Genomic DNA, 9,198 nt, shown 5'->3' with positions numbered 1-9,198 from the left:
GGGCAGTCAGCCTTGGGGAGACCCCTAGGGGAGTTCTGGCAAATAGAAATCCAAGCCAGTTCTCCATCATTTTTGGAATGGCAGGATCCAGCCTCCAGGTAGGGTCCTGGTGCCGAGCACTCGTTCCCACATAGAACTAGGACATAATCCGGCTTCCCAGAGGGGTCCTTGAGGGACCCTGGACAGGGATCCTGAATAAGGATCCCAGGGATAAGGCCCGAGGTGAGGGCTGGACCTAACAGAGGACAAGCTGATGCCAAGTCCTCATGTACCGGACCAGCTGGGTGTCCTAAGGAGGAAAGGAACCAGTTCCACTGGGCCCATGCTGAGAACCTCTGACAGAGGGACTGGCTGAGGATTCCCGTGGGCACAGGGGGGCACAGGTGAGCGCTGGAGGATTCAAGAGGCTGAGAACCAGACAGGGCCCGGCAGAAACAACCATCCTAGCAATCATGGCAATTACAGTGTTGGTTGTGCACAGAGTCCTTCCAATTAGGAATAGCACGCCCATTTTAAAGATGCAGAAACTGAGACTTGCATTGCCCGAGGCCACCATGGAGCTGAACTGTTGAAGTTGTCTTAGAACTGATTCTAAAACACTCAGGTTCCTTCCAGCAAACCAAGCTGCTGTGAGTTCCTACAGCCCCACACCACTCCCCACCTGTCTTCCCCACTCTCCGCCTCATCCCATTCCTGCTAAATACATTTTGGACCCAGCTGTACACCTAAGTGCATGATTTACTCCCGAGTCACAGAGCTCACTCACCTTGACACCAGGTGCCATCTGGAGCAGTGTGTGTTGAGAAGTAAGAGAAGAGGCTTGAGAAAGCTTCCCGGAGAGCATGGGGAAGCTCTCGGACTCTGTGGGGGCCCCCAGAGCAGGCAGGGAGAATGAGAGATCCCGACTTCTACTCTCCAGCATCCCTCCACAGGGAGGCTCTCAGGTAAGCTCTGTGTCTTCTCCTTCTGCAGCCTGGTCCCCCACCCACAGGGGCTTCCTGCTCCCAAAAAGCAACTTAGAGACCTCTCCCTCTACATCTTTAAGCAAAACAGAGCCCTATCAATAGGCTTGAGTTGTGCAATAAAAGGACCTGCCACTCACTTCCGATGACCCTGGAATGTTTGCGTTGTCTCTAAACCAGTGATTCTCCAAGTAGGGCCCCGGGGCCAGTGTGTCACTTGGGAACTGGTTAGAAATGCAAACCCTCGGAGTCGACTCTTGATCTATAATCAGAAATTCAGTGTCTTAATTTAAAAAAAATTTGGGGGGGCGCCTGGGTGGCTCAGTGGGTTAAGCCTCTGCCTTCGGCTCAGGTCATGATCCTGGGGTCCTGGGATCGAGCCCTGCATCAGACTCTCAACTCAGCAGGGAGCCTGCTTCCCCCTCTCTCTCTGCCTGCCTCTCTGCCTACTTGTGATCTCTGTCAAATAAATAAATAAAATCTTAAAAAAAAATTTTTTTTAAAGAAGTTCTATGCCCACTGTGGGACTCGAACTCAAGATCCTGGGCTCAAGAGTTGCATGCTCCACGGCTCCACCAAATGAACCGGCCAGAAGTCCCTCGAGGTCTTAATTCTAACCAGCCAGTCCTCCACACAAATTTGGTACACACTTGCTTTGGAAACCACTTTGGGAACCCGTTTCCTTATGTAACGGGTTTTATCAGTGTTCTTACCCCAGGGATTATTTTGAAGATTAAATGAGATGGTGTTAGAGTTCCTGGTGAATGGGGTGAATATCACTGTTACCTTACCAGTCGCTGTTTTGGGGGGTCCAAACGCAAAGAATGGAGGAATCTCCTGGCAAATCCTCTCTGCTTGTTTCCTTCTTCCTCTCATCTGGGCTGCTCTCAGGCTTCCAAATCTGACACGCTTTATCAAAGGCTCTTTAGCCTAACCTCGAGTCACTCAGAGGCATCCCGGCTCCGACCCCTTTGCGGAGACCGAGACCAGCATCACTTCTCTCTCCTCTGATGTTTGCATTACTGAGGAAGGTCCATCCACTAGGTTCCTCCAGCCTCTCTCCCGTTACTCAAGCCAACAGCATCTGGACCATGTCCACAGACTCCTTTGGTCCTGTCCCTCCCCCCCTGCCCAGGATGGCCTCCAACACGACGAGGCAACTCCCTATGCCCTCCCCCTCCTCCATCCTCTACCAGAAGGTCCAGTAACAAACCTTGTAGAATTTAGACTCATTCCCCAACCCCCAGCCCCCCAGCCCCCACAGGCAGGTGCCTGGTTTTGGAGGTGGGGAGAGGGGCATTTCCTTGAGTAATAACCTAGCCCCAAGCGCCCCTCCAGATTAGCTGATTTTAACCCATTCTCTCCCACCCAGGCTTCCTTCCATCCCCGTTTCCAAGTGAAGAGAGTATCTTTATCTTTCTTTTATTCAACCTTTTTTTTTTTTTTTTACTTTAGAATGGATTTGCAACGTTTCTCCATCTAACAGGTTGTATCATTCCATCTGTGAACAAACATTCCTGATAATGCAGTAATAAGCTACTAAAAGATGGGGGAGGCAGCCTGATTATCTTCTCTGTTTTATCTCTACACTTTCGACCCCTTGACCCTGGGGGCCCTTTAGGTCAGATGTCAGCTCCTATCTTGTAGCTCCAAGATAAAACATTGTCTAGATCTTCAAAAATGCAGACTCTCCCCACCCAGACCCACAGGAGTGCACCTGCACTAACCACACCGTGGTGTTTCACATGCGGTTCGAGAAGCAAGGCCAGTGGATAGAGTTTATTAAATACCCCTGTGGACAAGTTCTCCTGTGATCCTGACTTAACACGTAAATTCCCAAAGGGCCTGATTTAAGGAGTTGGGGGTGGAGCCCAGAAATCTGAGCCTTTAAAGCAACCAACCCCTTGTGATTTTTATGACACAATACATTTGGAATCAGGGTCTGGGATGAGGATCTGAAAATAACGAATTTTCATTCCAGCCAGGAGTTTGGGGCTTTACGTCTTCAGGTTCTTTCTGTGGAATGGAATTTATGGCATCTGGGAAGGGGCAGAGACCACAACCCTATCGCCTCTTCTCAAAAAATTTTCTTTTTGGGACACCTGGGTGCCTCAGTCAGTTAAGCAGCTGCCTTTGGCTCTGGTTATGATCCCAGGGTCCTGGGGATCAAAGCCCCCAGCATGGCATCGGGCTCTGTGCTCAGCCAGGAGCCTGCTTCTTCCTCTCCCTCTCTCTCTGCCGCTCCCCCTGCTTATGCTCTCTTGTGCTCTGTCAAATAAATAAAACCTTTAAAAATTTTTTCTTTTTAAAAGAATTCCAACAGTTCAGAAGAAAAGATAAAAAAAAAAAACAAAAACAAAACCCACAAGTTTATCTGTTGCTAACACCCGGTACCTGAGATCAGGGCAAGATTGCTTAAAGCAGTAAAGTGGGGGCCACATTCCAGGATTAAAAGGGATGGAAGCAAACACAGATTTGGTGATCAGGTGGGTCCTTGGCCATCCCTGGGTTGTGGCACCTCACTCACTGCCCATGGCTGTCCGTCTGCTCGTCCATCTGTCCATCTGTCTGTTCGTCCATTCAGCACCGCAGCGCGGCATCCAAAGTGAGGAGAAGCCCATCTCCAACAACCTTTTTCTAAAACAGTCAGAGCTGGGGAGTCCGCCAAACTCCCCACCAGCTCTCAGGGGCAGCCCCCCACCCCCACCCCCGAGCCACTCTACCAGCCCGATCCGCCCCTGGCCCACCCAGATGAGGACAGACACTTAAAAAAAAAAAAAAAATCAAATTCAATATTTACAGGAACAATCCCAGGCTCGGTTGTAAAATTACTGGCCACACAAGGAAGAGTTTACTTCTCCTAACAAACAAACAAAAAGCCTTGTGACTACTCTTTAGAAAAAAAAAACACACACACACACAAAAAAACAAAAAACAAAACCCAAGAATAATTAAGTAAAATATTTTTAAAAAATAAAATAAATTGCTCACTGAGGCTCCCCCTTCCCCTGCTGTTGGGGCTCAGGGCTCTTCCCAAGCCCCGGGGCAGCCCGGCAGCTGTGGCCCTGTAACTTTAAACCTGGCCTGAGGTCATCATTTTAGCGCTAGCCAAACAGAGGCAGAGGGCGGTCCTAGTGAGCCCCAGACGGAGACCACCTTAGGGCCAGCAGCTCCCCGCCCTCCTAGGGAGAGATAAATGCTGACTCCTCGCAAAGTTTCCAATTGCAAAGTTTGCTCCTCAGCCGCGGAGGGAGAAGGAAGCTTGGGAATCCCTCCTGTGCTGGGTTTTGCTTTTATTTTTTTAATTAATTTTTTTTTTTTTTTTGCTCCCCGCCTCCCGGCCCCTGTTCTCTGGCCCCACTGGGCCTCTGACTACAAAGCTTTTTCATCTAACCCCCCAGCACAGAAACCAAGGGCTCGGCCCCACAGAGAGCAAGTCCACCGAGAAGATGTGGAAGGTGCCAGTTCTGCTCTTGGTTTTGGGAAGCTCGTGGCTCTGGGATCCAGCAGAAGGAGGTAAGACCCAGCAGAATGGCTCCCTGCCACCACTGCTGGCGGAGATGAGCGAGCTGAGACTTGCTGGAATGCCTGGGCCTGGTATTTGAAGTTGCCTGGGAGAGCTGAAGGGAGCTGGGAAGTGTGTGCGTGCCCCTGAGTCCAGGAGACCTGGAGAAGGAGAGACAGTGGTGTGGCTGGTGCCGGGGGCCAAAGCAATGGCTGAGTGGGGGTGGGAGGAGGGCCCACGCATCTCATCCACAGGCAGCAAGGGAGGGAAGCAGAAGGGACCTCCCTCCGGGGCAGCCCCCCTCCGCAGCCCCCTACTCAGCTCGTGAGACATAGGGTAGAAGGATAGAGACCAGGAGCCTTCCCCTGGCTGGACCGGGCTTTCCTATGGGGCTGTGTTTTGGAGGAATGCAGAAAGGCCTCAGAAGAAGTTGGCCCCCTGTATGGAGGTGAGGGGCCTTCAGCGATCGTTTCCCTATGGGGGCCGCCAGGTCTTACACCCTGCGCACCAACACTGGAAAACCTCAGGGCCCCATCCATGGGATGGTCTGGAAGAGGCCTCCGTTATCTTCCCTGGAGAGAATAGTGTGCACAGAAGGACTGGAGTGGGGGGGCTCCTGAGTATCGGGAAGCGGGGGAGGATGGTTGTGAACCTTGCCGTGTAAGTTGGTTTCGGGCCGTGTGTTGTGTTGAACTTGGCCAACATCAGTGACTGAATGAGTGTTCGCGTCTACCTTAGACCGTTCCTGTATTAGATCTGATGGTGGGGGCTCCCCTGGCCCTTTCCCCTTCCTGACTCCTACCTCCCCTTCCCATCTTGCTTCCTTCTGTTGTCCGTCAGCATTTGATTTGATTTTTCTTGGGCTTTTATTTTGATCTGTTTCCCCAACAGAATATAAGCTCCCAACAACGGAGCTGTCTTAGCCTTGATCCCCAGGGTCAGAAGAGTATCGGGCACATAGTATTTGCTCACTAAATACGGTGGAAGGAACTGTAAGCTCACTAGTGATCTTGGGGGTTGGAGGCTGCTGAAAGGTAAACTTCTACATTTTCCAAATTGAGGATAGAGGTGGGTCGAGTACCAGGCAAATCCTTCTTGGAGGGAGTGATTGTGTCTACCCCCTTCTTGAGGGGTAGACAATAATACCCAGCCCTGGGGAAATTACACAGGGCGTATGACTCTCTGCCGGGCTGTAGGCTTCCGAGGGACTCGAGCAACTATCTTTATAGGGCCATGGGCTATTCGTGGCCGTCCTATCTTTGGAACTTCTCTTTCCCTTGGAACACCCACAGCTCTGCACTTAACATTTCCCTTTTGGCGAGACCGTATGCAGATGATACCATTCTGTGCTCCCTGGGGCAAGGTGTGGGAGACCCCCAGACTAAGCCACATCCCAGGTCAGCTAAGGAGAGGCAGGCAGCATCCTCTGTTTGCTCCTAGGAAAGGGCTGACTGTAATTATCATTAAGCCAGTGTTTGAAAGTCAGAGGTCCTCTATCTGGAATGGTTTGCAGGAGGGGGAAAACTGACCTTAGGCATCTATAAATCTGGTCTGGAAAAAAACCAACCAAACAACCAAACAAAACCATCAGCTGCTAGTCGCTGCTAGAAACGGGCTGTTAAAGACAGAGCCAGCCCCCCATCTCCCACCCCCACCTCCCCAGGCTGTGGGGGGTGCTGGCCGTGTGTGGATGCTGAGTTGCTGGGCTGGCAGCAAGCATCTGAGGCGCAGGAGGGGTTTTGTCTGAGGATAATGACTGCAGCGCAGGGAATACGGATGAATAACTTCATTGAGCTGAGCTATTGTGGCTCCTGGGGCTGGGGGTAATTATGGTGATGAATTTTATTATCCTTCTCCCAGGATCCTACTCCCCCACTGGGTTTCCCTCATCTCGTGTATAATCTGGTTCGGTTTTGTAATCTGGTCCCATGTGTCTGTCTCTTTGGAACGGAGTGGATTCAAAGGAGCTCTGTTGTCCACACATCTGGCATTTTCCTCAATTGTCAGGCCCCCGCCCTCGTTCTGAACTTCCATCCAAAACGCCGACATCGGGGCCTCTCCGTGAGTTGGTTTATTTTGTAAAATTCTGCAGGCAGCCGCTTGCTGCGAGCCCGCACGTGATTTTCCGGGATGAGTCCACCCAGGATTCATCATGCGGCGAACAAATTTCCCTGTGATTTCCCCGAAATTCTTGGCAGTCAGTTTCGGTGTTCCTGAGGTCTTCAGGAGTTGCTAAGGGTTTTTGTTGCTCTGAAGGCATCTACCAAGCCTTGAATAAACACCAGGTCCATTCGAGTCTTTGGGAGGGAGGTCTATCCATTACACTGGTATATGAGATTCAAAATAGCATTTAACGGAGTAAAAGCACATTTTTAAGAAGTATCCAAGTGTGAGAAGGTGAAGTCCGGACATGGTGAGTAAGGCAGAATGCTGGCCGAGCTTTCTCTCTTTCTCTGGTCTCTGACGTGTGTGGTCCATGAGTCCGTCCAGACCAGAGAATTATAAGGACCCCAAACCTTGGCATGATGGAGTGTGGTCTGGCCGAGTAGGGAGGACACCACCTTACTCCCATTTCCACCCCCACCATGTGCTAGGAAAGTCACCGTTCCCTCATTTAATCATCTCCTTCAATTATATATCATAATCTTCAGAATATGCCAGAACTAGGATTCAAAAATAAGTCTAACTCCAAACCCCAAGCTCTTTCCAATATAGGACAAAGCCTCATGAAAAACTAAAGGTTGCACTTGAAATTAAAGATTAATGTCACTTTAAGCTCCTTACACATGAAAACAAAAAAAAGTTGGGGTGCCTCAGTGGCTCGGTGGGTTGAGCATCTGTCTCCGGCGAGGGCTTGATCCTGGGGTCCTGGGTACAAGCCCCCGCGTTAGGCTCCCTACTCAGCAGGGAGCCTGCCTCTCCCTCTGCTCCCTGCTTGTGCTCTTTCTTGCTATCTCGGTCTCTCTCTCTCAAATAAATGAATAAAGTTAAAAAAAAAAAAAGAGGAAAAATGTTAAAGGTATTTAAAAAGTCCTTTATGTTAAATATCTGCCGTGTTATTCCTGTAAGTGAAGATGTCATAGTGCATTAAAATAGGGTTCATTAATTCATTCCCCCAAAGGTAACCCAGCATCTCCTGAGCTCTTGGTACAGAGCCCGGGGCAGGATTTGAGCTGTGTGTGCTCTGGAGAGAGACACGCCTAACTTTACAAAGCATTCCCTGAAGTCTTCACCAGCAGAGCAACGGACCTGTGCTTTACATTCCGTTGGCTTATCTGAATATTTGTCATATTTCTGGCTCTAAGAACAGACACGCCAGGCTACAATGTATGGAAGTGGTTCAGGGGAGGACGTAGGAAGACGGGAGGCTCAGATACCTAGCTGTGCCCTTCTGAGACTCATTGGAGCGATCTCAGGAAGATTCTGCAGGGCTCTCCAAGGAAGTCCCTCAAGGAAATTCCCAGTGGGGCGATATGTTGGAAGAGAATCCAGTGATTGTGGGGATGGGGTGGAGAGCATTTCTATAGATAAGTCAACAGTTACGGAGATAAGTCTTAGTTAGGATTCCCGCAGGGGTGGGCAAGAGATAAAAGCAACTCTGGATAGAAATCTTGAATCCTTTCCTTGTCGATTTCATCAAACTTTTTGGGAAAGGAAAGAGATCAGGCATTTTCTCCGCAGGCTAAGAGATGGAGCAGGGTTAGGGAACAACGGGAGTTCTGCCAACTTCATCCGGGCAGAGAAAACAAGGTGGCTGCTTCTGTCCTTGCGGCACCCCAGGCCCCACCAACCACTGGCTCCCGGCGGGCTGGCCAGTCCCAGGCAAGCATTCCCTGGAGCTTCAAAGATAGGGGTGAGCAGGCTCTCCCTTCATTTTGTCTGGCCAGGTGCTTTTCCCCAGGGAACTGCTCAGAGGAGGTGGGTTTGCTGTTTGAGGGGAATCTCGCTTAAGTCCAGAAGGAAACCTGCAGACCTAACCCCCTCATTCACTAGTTATCAGAGGACCTGCAAACTGACATTGTTTAGGGCAACCCTCAATTTCAGGCAGGGAGAAAGAAAAAACAAAAATCAGCAAGCATAGGAAGATGGGCTCTCCACCTGTATCCAGGCGGATAAGGCTACCAGTGGCCCCCCACGCCACAGTATCACTGTGGACACAGTGGACACAGTATCACTGCAGACATGGGGTCATAATTGACATTGTTAGTGTTTGAAACCTGCAGGGGGATGTCAGTTACACAGACTACAGATGGGAAGTGGGGGAAAGGCGCCACAAGATAAGTAAACACATTATTGATGAGAATGCAGTATTTCCTGCAATTCATTACAATGTCTCCATTCAGGAGAATAAAACATGACTATAACTGACAGAAAAAGCTGTTATCTAATGAATAGTATCCTGCCTGAGGAAGAAAGGTGTCTGTTTGCATAGAATCCAGAAAGGGAGAGAAAAGGGATGAGGATTTGATGACGGTAAAGCTGCCCTGCCCAAGGAATTCATTTATTTAGCAAGTACATACTGAGTGACTGATTTGTGAGTCAGGCAAGGTACATGTTATCCCAGCTTACAGCTAGTATGCGAGATGTCCTACAGGGTGGCCTTGGGTGTTCTGATCTCAGTCACGGTGACTGTTCTACGATGAATCAGGGAGCTCTGTTCCATCACAGTCTGGAAATAATTCCATCTAAGAGCCCCACCCTTTGCCTTGTATATACACCAGGTATTTCAAT

General features: G+C 50.0%; 1 protein-coding gene across 2 annotated transcripts in view; it reads left to right on the top strand.

Moving 5' to 3' along the window:
• The first annotated feature begins 4,088 nt into the window (after window positions 1–4,088).
• Window positions 4,089–9,198, top strand: part of PDPN (podoplanin) — a 30,210-nt gene continuing 25,100 nt past the window's right edge. For both annotated transcript variants that reach the window (XM_032302113.1, XM_032302112.1), the window contains exon 1: window positions 4,089–4,478. In XM_032302113.1, coding sequence (XP_032158004.1) covers window positions 4,412–4,478 — 67 coding nt within the window. In that variant the 5' untranslated portion in view covers window positions 4,089–4,411. The remainder of the gene's footprint in view (window positions 4,479–9,198) is intronic.

This window comes from Mustela erminea, chromosome 10, assembly GCF_009829155.1.
Source record: "Mustela erminea isolate mMusErm1 chromosome 10, mMusErm1.Pri, whole genome shotgun sequence".
Taxonomy (NCBI): domain Eukaryota; kingdom Metazoa; phylum Chordata; class Mammalia; order Carnivora; family Mustelidae; genus Mustela; species Mustela erminea.
This window is presented reverse-complemented; position numbering and strand designations above follow the sequence as displayed.